The sequence below is a fragment of the Lampetra planeri genome, chromosome 64 (genome assembly GCF_965212315.1).
Source record: "Lampetra planeri chromosome 64, kcLamPlan1.2.h2, whole genome shotgun sequence".
NCBI classification, from domain to species: Eukaryota; Metazoa; Chordata; class Hyperoartia; order Petromyzontiformes; family Petromyzontidae; genus Lampetra; species Lampetra planeri.
Window position 1 is genome coordinate 879,509 of NC_136170.1, and position 15,326 is coordinate 894,834.

Below are 15,326 nucleotides of genomic sequence, written 5' to 3' on the forward strand. Positions count from 1 at the left end.
CGTGAGAATAATTTTATTATGTTTTATTTGTATTATTGTATTACTTCCCTTTTACGTGACTTTACCGAAAAAACCAAGAAAATAAAACTGAATTTGGAGCTTTCGTGACTGCAGGAATTACTCTTTGGTTCTTTCGGTAAAGTCACGTATAAAGAGAAAATAATAAATTAAATACTAGCATACGACGTTTCCATTGCAACACAAACAATCGTCATCAGGTATAAATGAAATAGAAAGACAAATCTAGTATACTTAGAAATGTAATGTAATACAACAGAGAGAGTCGGATAACATAACAGTCAACACCCTACCTGGTTGATTACGTTCTTCCTGAGAATGCTAAATTTGAGAGAGAGATACAATACAGAACCAGAAACATATAGACAGACATATAAGCAGACAGATATCACAGAGATACATAGAAAGAGACACATACAAAGGCACACATAAAACAATAGGCAGTCTCTGGACGTAATGACACACTAAGAATCTCTCTCACGCAAACCCATCGCCGTTATTCATTCGGCTGTGTCGTGTGGTGGAGGGCATGTGGCACACACACACACATTGTTTTACTGAACCCCAACATGTGAACGAGTTAAAGTTTCATCATGGGACCTCCTTTGCCAGTACCAAAATATACTAATAGGGGTTTTTCCCCTTTTTTCTGGCAACAAAACTGACACCTTTTGCAAGGAATCATGCTTACTACATTAACCACAATACTTGCAGTCAAATGCAAACAAAAAACAATACTCTGATAATGACGCCAAAAGGCGTCATCTGGTCGAACACCATGTGAGACTAGGCTCTAAAGAAATCTGTCTCTGGTGTGGACCAATCAGTTTCAAGGACAATGCATAAATGATCAGAGTATGTTTTTTGTTTGCATTTGACTGCAAGTATTGTGGTTAATGTAAGCATGATTCCTTGCAAAAGGTGTCAGTTTTGTTGTTAGTGGAGTTAAAGTTTGCCAGGTAGGGGCCCACTCAGCCATGCAGGTTTCTTTTTCAGAAACGACCTCGCCATCAACAAATTACTTATCATCACCCCCCCCGGCCGCCTTTGTCTCCCCAGTGCCGATGTTTACACACCGAGTTCGATTCCCGCTCACGGCAACCAGCACTACCAGTGACGATTATCTGAACCGGTCCTGGGCCTCCCCCTAGGTCGACTCAGCCTCAAAATTAGTATGTATCTTTGCGCGGTGTGTAAACATCGTCACTGGGGAGACAGACCATCCCACCCCTTCGCTAACAGCACTTGGCCCCGACCAACAGCATTGTTCAAGGCGACACGGTGGGGGGGGGGGGGCTTTGGGGCCGTCCATAAATGACGTCACGCACCTAAGGGGGGGGGGGGTGTCAGACAGTTGTGACGATGTGTGACGAGGGAGGGGGGGGGTTTGAGAAATGTGACGTCACATCAAAATGGGCAACTTTAAATAAATATAGACAACACATTCTACTTAATTAGACTTAAATTTCGATTTAAAGCTTTCGTGACTGCAGGGATTCATCTTCTTGGTTCTTTCGGTAAAGTCACGTAGAATGGAAATAATAAAATAATAAAAATATAACATAATAAAATTAATAAATGCTTTCTCCTACAACATCAGAGTGCAGCGCCACATTAAATACGCACTACAATGACAATAGTTTAAAGCGATTTGAAGCATGTTTTATTTTCATAATGGAAACATGGTTTTGGGGGGGGGGCAGAGCTTTGTGACGTTATATTTGAGGGGGGGGGGGAGGTCTGACTTTTTGTGACGCCGTGTGACGAGGGGGGGGGGGTCAAAATCGCGTGACGTCATCTATGGACGGCCCATTTTGTCTTTGCAACTTTGTCGGTGCCCCCAGGGCGCTTTGAGTCCTCGTTTCACTCCCACCGACCCACCCACCCTCCACCATCCCCACCACTCACCACCATCACCACGCCATCACCACCACTCACCATCACTATCCACCATCACCACGCCATCACCACCACGCCATCACCACCACGCCATCATCACCACCACTCACCATCACTACCACCCACTCCACGAATCAGCGTCTCCATTAGCGCAAGTTGTGAGTTGTGAGGCTCGTAGCAATGGTGCTGGCTCTGGTGAGTTAACGTGTGCCGAGTGGTGGGCATCCACCACACCCACATCCACACCCACACTACACCCACACCAACACCACAACACACACTACACCACCCACACTACACCCACACCAACACCACATCCGCACCAACACCACCCACTCCACAAACACCACCCCACAACACCCACCACACCAACACCACACATACACCAACACCACAACACCCACCACACCAAATCCACACAACATCCACACAACAACACCACACCACCCACCACACCCACACCACCCACCACACCCACAACACCCACCACACCAACACCACACCACACATACACCAACACCACAACACCCACCACACCGACACCACAACACCCACCACACCAACACACACGCACCACCCACACGACACGCACGAGTCGCATGAACCAGAGTTGGGTGTAGCCCGCGCGGTGTGTTACAAACTCCATTGCTCTGCCGTGTTGTTGTGGAGTTTGTCTGTGTGTGTGTCTACGTGTGCGTGTCTGTGTGTGTCTGTGTCTGTCTGTGTGTGCGTGTCTGTCTGCGTGTGTCTTTATGTGTGTCTGTGAGTGTATGTCTGCGTGTCTTTGTGTCTGTGTGTCTGTCTGTGTGTCTATGTCTGTGTGTCTATGTGTGCGTGTCTGTGTGTGTCTGTCTGTGTCTTTATGTGTATCTGTGTGTGCGTGTCTGTCTGCGTGTCTTTGTGTCTGTGTGTGAGTGTGTGTCTGCGTGTCTTTGTGTCTGTGTTTGGGTGTGTCTGTCTGTGTGTCTATGTCTGTGTGTCTATGTCTGTGTCTATGTCTGTGTGTCTATGTGTGCGTGTGTGTCTGTCTGTGTCTTTATGTGTGTCTGTGTGTGAGTATGTCTGCGTGTCTTTGTGTCTGTGTGTGAGTGTATGTCTGCGTGTCTATGTGTGTGTGTGTCTGTGTGTTTGGGTGTTGCTGGCCACCCACCCCTCGTGTGCCGTTCCGGCCTTCATAGGTGCTGCTGCTACTCGCTAACAGCACTTGCCCCTACAGTCTGTTAAGGCTACACGGGGGATTTTTGTCTTTGTGTGTGTGGGGAGCGGTGGCGCAGTGGTTAGCGCTTCGCTTGCGACACGAACCTGGGCCCACCCGAGTTCGACTCCCGTTCAGGGCCACAAACCCCATCAGTGACGAGCATCTGAACCGGTCCCTGGGCCTCCCCCTAGGTCGACTCAGCCTCAAACGAGTGACCCGGTGCTGTGTTGTAGTCAACATCGCCGCTGGTGGGGAGACGATCTCAACACAGCCACACACACACTAAAAACACCTACCTACACACACACTCACACATACACTCACACCTTCACTCAACAACAACCGCCATTCGTCACTAAGTGGCGGTGACGTCACCACGACGCTTGTGCCAGGCCATGTGCACCTTGAGGCCACGTGTCGAACGCCCGCTGGCAGGAGGTCACGGGGCAGACCCAGCAGGTGCCACGGGTCGACTGACTGAGATGACCGAGATGACTGGCTGATGCACCACCTGTGCCCCCTACTATACCAACTTGCTGTGCTTTAGCCACCCGGCGCTCCGCTAGACACACACACACGTACACACACACACATGTAGACACATACACACAGACACCCACGTAGATGCTAAAATGTTATTTAGCGTTTGCCGCGTTCTCTCGACCAATCGGAGGGCGCCTCTCGCGCGTGGCGCCACCTCGGCAGCCAATGGGAGCGCGACCCTCTCGTCTCCCCCCCAACGGGCCCGTGAACCGTGGGGGGCGCTTTGCTTCATCCACTGCTGGATGGGAGGTTTGGGTGGATGGGGTTCGTTTGACCATACTTCACCACGCTGGGCCGTGCGGTGGCTGTGTGGGGGAGGGGGGAGGGGCAGGACTGACACCACACCGCCCCCCCCTCATGCTGGACGACTGTGCAATTAACAAAGAGCTTCATAGCTCATCGGATTCCTCCTGGAGTCGAATGACAAAGATTCTGATTCGTCACTCGCCAACTGATGTTGTTCAGCCGTGGCTCGCGATCAAACTCGGATGACCGAGTTCGTATGGGGCGCTACGGTGGCTAGGAGATGTTGACTACCTCGCCTGGTATGCAGGAGGTCCTGGGTTCGATCCTGACCCTGACGCCTGCTGCTGTATATTTGGAGTTTGCGTGTCTCTCTCATCATCATCATCACGGTGGCTAGGAGATGTTAACTACCTCGCCTGGTCTACAGGAGGTCGTGGGTTCGATCCCGACCTTGACGACGTCTGCTGCTGTATATTTGGAGTTTGCGTGTTTCTCTCTCCCCGTGGTCACTGTGTGGATTTATCTCCGGGTCCTCCTCCGGCTTTCCCCTCCACATTTAGAAACACGCTCTCAGAGTATTTGCCTGCTTGCTGTACATATCGACATGATGGTGATGAGCCGCTTTGCTGAGCTGTCGTTTGTGTGTCGGAGAACATGCGAGTGCGGAAGTTGATGTTGCAGAGCTAGCTCGGATCCCGTTTTGGGCAGTAACCCAACACAACGTCCCACTAAAATGTCACTCGCAATGGATCGGAGTTACGACAAACGGACGGACTTTGGCAGATGTTTTTGCTGATTGATAAGAGTTTTTTTTATTGGGTTAGATCGCTTAAAATATATAAATGTGTCGTTAAACCCGCCACCAACCCGACACAGCCAATTAGTAAGGTTTGTCACGTAAACAGAACGTGCCAATTCGTCAGTAGTACAGCACTCACCGCTGTGAGAGTAAACCCACTGCCGCATTTACAATTCAAGTTCAAGTTCATTTATTAGGTATAGCCCTGTGAGCCATTTGGCTCTTGAATCGGGTGCAACCGCAACAAACAAAAAACTAAAACATGAACAAAAAACATCTTAAAGTGAATATGTGACTGAGTGCAAACAGAAAATCCAAGAAAAGACAGCAAAATATTGCAGAAAAAAACACCGTACACCAACGCTGTGTGCAAAAATCCCAGTGGGATGCAAGTCAAACAACCAACAACAACCACAAGACAACTTAGATTAAGGCCATCAGTCTAACTCTGTATTACAACAAACAAACATGGCTAAACCAATACACTTTTCGAAATCACCAAGATAAAGCCATGAAACCAATGAGACAGTGATCATAGGAACTGTGACCGAATTTTCACAATAAACGACATTAACAACATGTACTACCAAAACCCTGCAGCCGTAGCTGGCTGCATGAGTCACTCCACAACAGCAGGAGCATCAGTCGGAGTATTATAATTTTTCAATGCACCTTTAAGATCAGCACACCAAATCAAAACAGCAACTCTTCGCCGGACAATTACAACAAAGCAGCCTCGTCACGCGACAGCCTGAACTGTGGATTAATCCTCCCGCTTGTGCTCCCTCTCCCGCCTCCATGCAGGTGCTCACCGTGATCCTGGGCGGCCTGGCGTTTGCGATATTCATGCTCAAGGGGTTATTCTTCGGAGGCTCGGCGGCCAGCAAAGACCCCATCACTCTCAAAGATCCCAGCATCAAGTACCCGCTGCGTTTGGTCGACAAGGAGGTATAACGGGGGAGGGGGGGGGGCACCGGGTTCGATCCCCGACGGCGTTTTTGAAAATCCGGCACCCACTCCGAAGCCGCCGGATAATTATCGATGATCTACTGTATGTCTTTTTTTTATCGGATTATTTTTTCCTCTTACTCCGTCTCCTTCTGCTCACAAAAAACAGTCGGGGGGCAAAGGTCATCTCTGTCGGGAGGCCCTGAACTGGTGGTACAAGTTACACGCGTGTGTGTGCGCGTGTGTGTGTGTGTGCGCGTGTGTGTGTGTGTACGCGTGTGTGTGTGTGTACGCGTGTGTGTGTGGGGAGCGGTGGTGTAGCGGTTAGCGCTACGCTGCGCTATGAACCCGGCGACCCGGGTTCGATTCCCGCTCACGGCCAACACCGGTGACGATTATCTGAACCGGTCTCGGGCCTCCCCTAGGTCGACTCAGCCTCAAATGAGTACCTGGTGCGGTGTGTAAACATCGCCACTGGGGAGACAAAGGCGGTCGGGCGTGGTGCTGGCCACCCACCCCCTCGCGTGCCGTGCCGGCCTTCATAGGTGCTCGCTAACAGCACTTGCCCCTACAGTCTGTTAAGGCTATACGGGGGATCTTTATCTTTGTGTGCGTGCGAGCGTGCACGTGGCCCTCTGTCAATCCATTCGCCGAATGACGGTCTCCTCTGCATTCCAGGTGGGCCAGAACGCGCCCGCCCGATCTCGTTAGACCCCCCCTCCCGCAGGCGAAAACAAGGATTGAGCCGGGAATGGCGCTTGGAATCTTGGGACGGGCGTCCGCCCTGCACGACAACAAGTCGTTGCAGGGCTGCCCCTGGGGCGACAACGTTTCGGGCACCAAAGAGGCCAACGCAACAAAGGCCACTTTTGTATTTCTGCGACAGCGCTTCTGCGTAGTAGTAGGTTTTTACCCTTTAAACTGGTACAAAACTGACACCTTTATACAAGGCATCATGTTTGCAATAACCTCAACACAAGCAGTCAAAATGCAAACAAAAAGAAACAACTCTGATGATGGTAATGATATGCACTGTCCTTAAAGGTGTCAGTTTTGTACCAGTTTAAAGGGTAGAAACCTACTACTATATTTTGCCACTGGTAAAGGAGGTCTCATAGTGTAAGCGCTTCTGCGCTTTGCTGCTTCACCAAGCCCCGTACTCTCCCAGTTTGGTGAAGTGTGGTCGTGTAAACCCGCACGACCCCCACCCTCTATGCCCTGGGGAGACCCCTCATCCAGCATGATTGTGGAAGATTGCCACACTTCACATGCAGCAGGTCACCGACTAGCACCTGCAATTGGCACGGTGCGAAATAAGTTCAACGTACGTACGTACGTAGGTGCCATTGACACAGCCACTGTGAACCTCCTGAGAGAGAGACACACACCGAGGCCCAGAGTTTAAATCTGATCGGTACCGGCCGACTGGCTCCGACATGGCCATTATGAACGTCCCCAGAGAGACACCCAGAACTAGGGCTTGAACCCATGCAACTCCACAGTATGGCGTGTTGCCACACGTTACTGTCATTTGAAATAGCTGCGTCATTGGGGCATCGCCAACTGCTGGTATGGATTTAGTTTTTTTTATTCTAAATCAGAGTCCAATGAACCCTTTGGTGTGAGCGTGTTTGTGTTCAACGCACGTGGGTTCAAGGTCCGGTGTTTGTCCGTGTCCCGGGTGCCTGGGTTCAAACCCCGGTTGGTTCTGAATGCCTCTCGCTCCCTCCGGAGTTTCGCAATGGCCAGGTCAGGCGCGCCTGTGACCTACGCGTCTGATGTCATACGTGGGAATCTAAGCAAGGGGTTCAGGCCGGGGGAGGGTTGAGGTGGTTGCAGGCCCATGGGGGGGGGGGGGGGACACGTGACAGACAGCAGTTGGCAGTGCAGCAACATCCATTGTTGAGCTTCACTTCTGCGCTCCCAGGCTGTTGTTGAGTGAAATGCAGAACGTTTTAAGGAAACGTTCTGACCATCAAACGAAGACGGTCACCGCATCGCGCGCTTTCGGATGTGCTTCTGCGGCCGTCTGGAACGCCCTTCCGATATTAGGAAGCTGTGCACTTTTAAATCATCGAGATTGACAAACTCGTTTCTTTAGAACTGCTTTTTGTGTTTCGTTTGGTCGGCCTTGCCCCACACCTCCGATTGTTACGGTTGGCTACGTACGGTGAGAAAGAATATCGTAATGGGACCTTCCAACACTGTTTGAGACTCGGCTCTAAAGAAAGCTGTCTCTCTGGTTTGGACCAATCGGTGTCAAAGACAATGCATCATCAACTACCAAAGCATGCTTTTTTGTTTGCATGTTCAAGTATATGTGTTCAATGCAGACATGAATCCTTGCAAAAAAGGTTTCTGTTTGGTGTTTAAACACAGCTCTTTTATTGCCAGAAAGGGTAAAACCTATTCATATATGGCGAGAAAGAACTTCAACATATGTACATAAACGACGAGAAACCCATCCAGACACAAAGTTCTAAAGAAATGAGTGTTCACGTATGTAACGGTGGGCCGTTCTATACGTGGGTATGTCACTAGGCCCGTGAGCAGGTGTGGTTGCGACGATCCAATGCGCCGGGAACGCAGTAGCCGGGCGGCTTCTCGTGCCGGCTCGGCTACCCGCAGAGGTCGCAACCGGGTACCCGATACCCGTACCTTACCCGATACCTGGCTACCCGTACCCGGCCGGGTACGGGTATGGGTACCTGTTTGCGACCCTGGTGTGGCCGGGTACGGGTAAGGAATCAAAACCCGTTTGCGACCTCTGGCTGCCCGTGGTGCCTCCTGCCGTGTCGGCCCCCGGTGACGGCTGTTCTCCCCCCCCCCCCCCCATCTGTTTGCCCACTCGGCAGATCATCAGCCACGACACGAGGAAGTTCCGCTTTGCACTTCCGTCTCCGCAGCATGTGCTGGGACTGCCCGTGGGTGAGTCCCTGTCGCTGCAAGGATGGGATACAATCGTCGGCGTCGGCCGTGGTCTATCCACTGCTAGATGGCTAGATGTTAACTCCCTCACCTGGTACGCAGGAGGTCGTGGGTTTTCGATCCCGACTGTGACGACGCCTGCTGCTGGTTTTCTTGTCATTATTTGCCGAGTAAATACCCCGCGCCTTCAAGGCTGATGCGCTACGCTCACGGAGCAGCGTGTTTTTCGTGTCCGTTCCAAGAGAGCGAATTTCACATTCATGATCTGAGACTTAAGCTCCAGGGGACATCATCTTTCGAGATGAACGTATTGAGATCTGCCTCTCGGGAGATTGAGTTTCAGGTTCAGAGTCTTGAAACACAACTCCAGGAGACCAGGTTACAGGATCTTGATTGAGACCCGAACAATTGAGACTCAAACGTAGTCAATTATATATATTTTTTTATTTATGGGGGACCCTTTTTGCCAGTATCAAGATGATGACAACAAAAGAATATGCTTAAGCCTTTCCAGCAAGAACACGGACGTTATAAGATGTTGAAAGACCAAATACTACGAAGCATCAAGCCTGCATTAACCACAAGCACTTGTGGTAAAAATGCAACAACAACAACAAAATGTGCACTGATTAGGCGTGCGTTGTCCTTGAAACTGATTAGCCTACACCAGAGACGGCCTCCTTGATGGCCTTGTCTCACCGCCGGCGTTAGATCGGAGAAACGCCAAAAGGCAACCAGCACAAGGACAATGCAAGTCAGCGATGATAAGCTACTAAAGCGGTGTGCGCATTTGTGTGTCGTTGATCGCTGCCAGGTCAGCACGTGTACCTGACGACCAAGGTGGACGGGAACCTGGTGATCCGGCCCTACACGCCGGTGTCACGCGATGAGGATAAGGGCTACGTGGACCTCGTGGTGAAGGTGAGACGGTCCCGTCACCCGGGTCTCACGTCACCCGGGTCTCACGTCACCCGGGTCTCACGTCACCCGAGTCTCGCGTCACCCGGGTGTCACGCCACCCAGGCGTGTGTGTATGTGGCACGTGTGTGTATGTGACGTGTATGTGTGTGTGTACGCGTGCAGGTCTACTTCAAGGGCGTCCACCCGAAATTCCCAGAGGGCGGGAAGATGTCCCAGTACCTGGACCAGATGAACATCGGCGACGGCATCGACTTCCGCGGGCCCAACGGCCTCCTGGTCTACAAGGCTCCAGGCGAGAGGGGGACACGGTGACACTGACGCGGGGCGGGGGGGGCAGCCTCCCGTGCAGTGGCATCAGCAGCGTGGTTGGCACGCCCGGGTTATCCCCCCCCCCCTCTTCGACTCACTGGCGCGGGAGCAGTTGCATCGCCTGCACACCGTGATGGCTACGCCATTGACTGAACCCGAGCAGAGACTTTAAGTCCGTTGTGTCTACGGGCTTCTTGAATGTATGCCACTGCACTCTAGGGGAGTCCAGCAGCTCTGAGCCTCTTGAATTCACAATGGACCCTTTGGTAGTCTTAGTCTGGATCAGTGTTGTTCATTGCAAGGCCCCGTAGGGGGGCCACTGGCGCCCCCCCCCCCAACCCCGGCCAACACACGAACAGTGAAAACACCCCCCATCATCATCGTCGTCGCCGATGCCGTATCGGCGTGCTTTGTCCCGCGCGTCGCACTGCGAGCGAGAATGCTTTTCTCTCGTCGCTCGGCGGCAACGCTCGGATCGACTGTGGAGTTTGATCGCCGGCCCGACTCTCCGCCCCCCCCCCCCCCCCATTCAGGAGTCTTCGCCATCCGGCCCGACAAGAAGTCGGAGCCGCAGGACCGCAAGGTGCGGCGGCTGGGCATGATCGCAGGCGGCACGGGTGAGCCCGCCGGCGCTGCCACGCGCTGTTACAGCGTCGTCCAAATTGAAAAATGCGTTTCTTCAGAACTGCTGCTTGTTGTTGTTGTTGTTGTGTTTAGTTTGTTTTACCCGCCCTCCCGCCGCGCGCCTTCAGTTTGCGCGGTTGGCTATGTACGGTGCTAAAGAAGTTCAATATGCATGCATACATAGACTCACACAGAGACCCATAGACTCACACAGAGACCAATAGACTCGCACAGAGACCCATAGACTCACACAGAGACCCATAGACTCACACAGAGACCCACAAACTCACACAGACCTATAGACTTATGTAGAGACCCATAGACTCACAGAGACCCACAAACTCACACGGAGACCAATAGACTCACAGAGACCCACAGTTTATCCTTCCTGCGCACCTCCGATGAGTGTGGTTGTGCGTACACTGCACGACGATGTCGTACCTCGCACGGTTCACGATATTCGTTTTTTAGATGACGTCGGTCAGCGCTGTGCGTGCGTTTGCTAACAGCACTTGCCCCAACAGTGTGTTCAGGCTGTACGGGGGATCTTTGTATTTGTGGCCCATCGCTCCCCGTGTCCGGTGTCGTGTTCAGGAATCACTCCGATGCTGCAGCTCGTCCGGCAGATCGTGAACAATCCCGCAGACAAGACCACATGCCACCTCATCTTTGCCAACCAGGTGGGTTCAAACGCCACAACACTCCCATGTCACGCCACAACACTCCCATGTCACACAACAACACTCCCATGTCACACCACAACACTCCCATGTCACACCACAACACTCCCATGTCACGCCACAACACTCCCATGTCACGCCACAACACTCCCATGTCACGCCACAACACTCCCATGTCACACCACAACACTCCCATGTCACACCACAACACTCCCATGTCACACCACAACACTCCCATGTCACACCACAACACTCCCATGTCACATCACAATACTCCAATGTCACATCACAACACTCCATGCCTCGCCACAACACTCCCATGTCACACCACAACACTCCCATGTCACACCACAACACTCCCATGTCACACCACAACACTCCCATGTCACATCACAATACTCCAATGTCACACCACAACACTCCATGTCACGCCACAGCACTCCATGCCTCGCCACAACACTCCATGCCTCGCCACAACACTCCCATGTCACACCACAACACTCCATGCCTCACCACAACACACCGATTCATAACTCACCATGGCACAGGAGAACAAACCACAACATGACACACTATGCAATGCCGCAACACACCATGTCGCACCATAACGTACTGCACCACAACACACAATGCCACAACACACTACTACCACAACACACCATGCCGCACCACAACACACCACTACCACAACACACCACTACCACAACACACCGCACCACAACACACCACGTCTGAATCGGTCCTGGGCCTCCCCTAGGCCGACTAAGGCGCGTACCTGGTGCGATGTGCAGTAAACATCGCCACTGGGGAGACAAAGGCGGCCGAGCGTGGAGCCGGCCACACGCCCCCCTCGTGTGCCGTGACGGCCCTCATAGGTGCTGCTACTCGCAAACAGCACTCGCCCCATCAGTCTGTCACAGGCTACACGGGGGATCTTTGTCTTTGTGTGGCCGTGTGCAGGAGGAGAAGGACATCTTGCTGCGTGCCGAGCTGGAGGAGGTTGCGGCTGAACATCCGCAGAAGTTCAAGCTGTGGTTCACACTCGACCGCGCACCACAAGGTACAGGCCACACCGCCAGCCAGACGGCCACACACCCGCCTGCCTGTCTACCTGCATACTTACCTCCTCACCTACCTACCTACCCACCCATCAGCCCAACACTGCCTACCTACATACCTATAAGCCTAGCTGCCCACCTACTTGCCTGCCTGCCTGTCCACCTTCCCACCCACCCACATATCTCCCCATTCACCTGCCTAAAAACCCCTACCCCCTCACCTACCTACCCATCCATCAGCCCAACTACCTGCTTGCTCAACTACCTACCCACCCACCCATAAGCCTATCTTTCCTGCACAACTACCCACCCATTCACCTACCTATCCACCTGTTTATCTGCCCACCGACCTCTCCACCCGACTACTTGCTGCCTATCCCCGTGTCTGTCTACCCGCCCAGCTACCTGCCTGCCTACCCACCTTCCCACCCACCCATGTGCCCTGTCTATCCCCCCATCCCACCACGTCGTGGCGACCTCGTCGACGCCTCGTGATCAGTCCCGCCGCTAGAGGAAGGTGGTTCTAAAGAAATGAGTTCTGTTCCAGGTTGAAGACTCACTTAAATCTTGACTCATATTCTTTGGGTCTTTCGGTAAAGTCACGTAGATAGGTTCAAAGAAACTAACAAAAAACTATGACGTTTCGATCACAACACAAGCAATCGTCCTCCTGATGACGATCGCTTGTGTTGTGATCTAAACGTCGTGGTTGTTTGTTATTTTATTTGAACCTATCTACGTGATTTTACCGATATGAAGACTCGCTTCTTTACAACTGCTTGTTGTTGCGTTTAGCTTGCTGCCCCCCCCCCCCACCTCGCACCTCCGATTGGTACGCGGTTGGCTACGTGCCGCGGTGCGAGAGAAGTTCAAAGGGGATAGGCGGCAGGGCGGTCAGCAGGGGTAGGTCTGTGGACAGGCCACACGGGTAGACGGGGAGGTGAGCGGGCGTGCGTGCGTAGCTGTGCGGGCAGAGAGGCTTATGGTTCGATAGGCGGGCGGGCGGGCAGGCAGGCGGGCGGGTGTGTTGGACTGATGGATGGCTAGGTAGGCGAGGGGGTAGGGGGGGTAAGTTTTTAGGCAGGTACATGGGGAGATATGTGAGTGGGCAGGTCGACTGCTCTTGTGTGGAACCGCGAGTTGGCCCCCACGGCCTTCGATGGCATGGGGGGGGAAGGCCTTGGTGCGGCGGCGGTAGATTGAACCACGGCTGACGACGTCACCACGATAACGAGTCCGTGGCGAGTCCGTGGCCGCATTGTACCTCCGTGTCTCCCCCGTCCCCCCCGCAGGCTGGGAGTTTGGCCAGGGCTTTGTGAGCGCGGCGATGGTGCGCGAGCACCTGCCCCCGCCCTCGGCCGACGTGCTCGTGCTCATGTGCGGACCGCCGCCCATGCTGCAGTTTGCGTGCAACCCCGCGCTGGACGAGTTGGAGTACGCCGCCACGTCGCGTTTCGCCTACTGAGGTCGCGCGCGACGGGACGACGCCGGGCGGGAGGCGGGACAGCTCCTCGGCCGATCGTCGAGACCGGCGCTTGTCCGCCCGCTTACCAAGTCGCTCACTCATCTACTCCCACAGTGAGGTTGAGACTTGCTTATTCGCTCGCTCACTCGCTCACTCGCGCACAGACAAAGTCATTTCAGGCAACCCATTCTCCCTGAGACACTCGCCCACTCGTACACGTTGATTCACCCAACCGTCGTTCGCTCACTTCCCACAGTGAGGAGACTCACTGGCACCCACTTGCTCAGGCACTCTCATACACTCACACACACTCACTCACACGCACTCTCATACACACTCTCTCATACACTTACACACTCACCCACTCTCATACACTCACCCACTCTCATACACTTACCCACTTACACTCACTCTCATACACTCACACACTCTCTCACTCACCCTCATACACTTACCTTCATACACTTACCCACTCACTCTCTCACCCTCATACACTCACACTCACCCACTCACTCTCATACACTTACATACTTACCCACTTACACACTCACCCACTCACACTCACTCTCACCCTCATAAACTTACACACTCATCCCACTCTCATCCACTCACTCACCCTCATACACTTACACTCACACTCATACACTCACCCACTCACTCTCATACACTTACCCACTTACACACTCTCCCACTCACTCTCATACACTTACCCACTTACACTCACTCTCATACACTTACACACTCACCCACTCACACTCACTCACCCACCCACCCTCATACACTCACTCTCATACACTCACACACTCTCACTCTCATACACTTACCTTCATACACTTACCCACCCACTCACTCTCTCACTTACACACTCATCCCACTCTCATCCACTCACTCACCCTCATACACTTACACTCACATACACTCACCCACTCACCCTCATACACTTACACACTCACTCACTCACCCACCCACCCTCATACACTCACTCACTCTCATACACTTACCCACTTACACTCACTCTCATACACTCACACACTCTCACTCTCATACACTCACACACTCTCACTCTCATACACTCACACACTCTCACTCTCATACACTTACACACTCACTCACTCACTCACCCACCCACCCTCATACACTCACCCACTCACCCTCATACACTCACCCACTCACTCACTCACTCGTACACGTATTCACCCAAACCATCCGCTCGCTTAGCACCCGTGTAACGGCTTGCAATGTTGACGGCGCTATAGAAATTGTCGTTATTATTCTTCGCTCTCAGACGCCGTTGTTTTTGTTGCGTGCGTCGAGACCAGCGGAGCAGGGCTCACGGCGCGAGGCCAGGGCAGAGCGCTGCTACTTATGATGCCACTGAACGTGAAACCACGACGAGACCAAAAAGCTAACCTTGCGGAGGTTTCGGCTCCTCATCACATCCGTCCATGTCTGGCCAAAGCGTCATTTGCAATGACCCCTAACCACAGCCCAACCCGAACCTCGGTACTGTTTGTACTGCCGCCTTTGCTAGATTTTTTCTGGATTGCGCTTAACTGGGTTAGAACTACATCTGGGAGGTGAGCGGTGACTACGGTGAAGTGCGATCCATCACTCGCACGACATTGTGTTCTCGAGTGTGGGACTAAGCGAGTCTACGGATGTCTCATCGCGAGTCTGTGGGTGTCTGTTG

At 52.8% G+C, this 15,326-nt stretch overlaps 1 protein-coding gene across 1 annotated transcript; it reads left to right on the top strand.

The window, feature by feature from the left end:
* The first annotated feature begins 1,835 nt into the window (after positions 1 to 1,835).
* On the top strand, positions 1,836 to 14,092 carry LOC144737068 (NADH-cytochrome b5 reductase 3-like). The gene is made up of 9 exons (XM_078619720.1): positions 1,836 to 2,112; positions 5,508 to 5,651; positions 8,507 to 8,579; positions 9,394 to 9,500; positions 9,663 to 9,792; positions 10,343 to 10,426; positions 11,028 to 11,113; positions 12,074 to 12,173; positions 13,464 to 14,092. Exons 1-9 carry the CDS (start codon positions 2,098 to 2,100, stop codon positions 13,634 to 13,636), a joined length of 912 nt encoding a protein of 303 aa, XP_078475846.1. The 5' UTR covers positions 1,836 to 2,097; the 3' UTR covers positions 13,637 to 14,092.
* Positions 14,093 to 15,326: the final 1,234 nt, after the last annotated feature.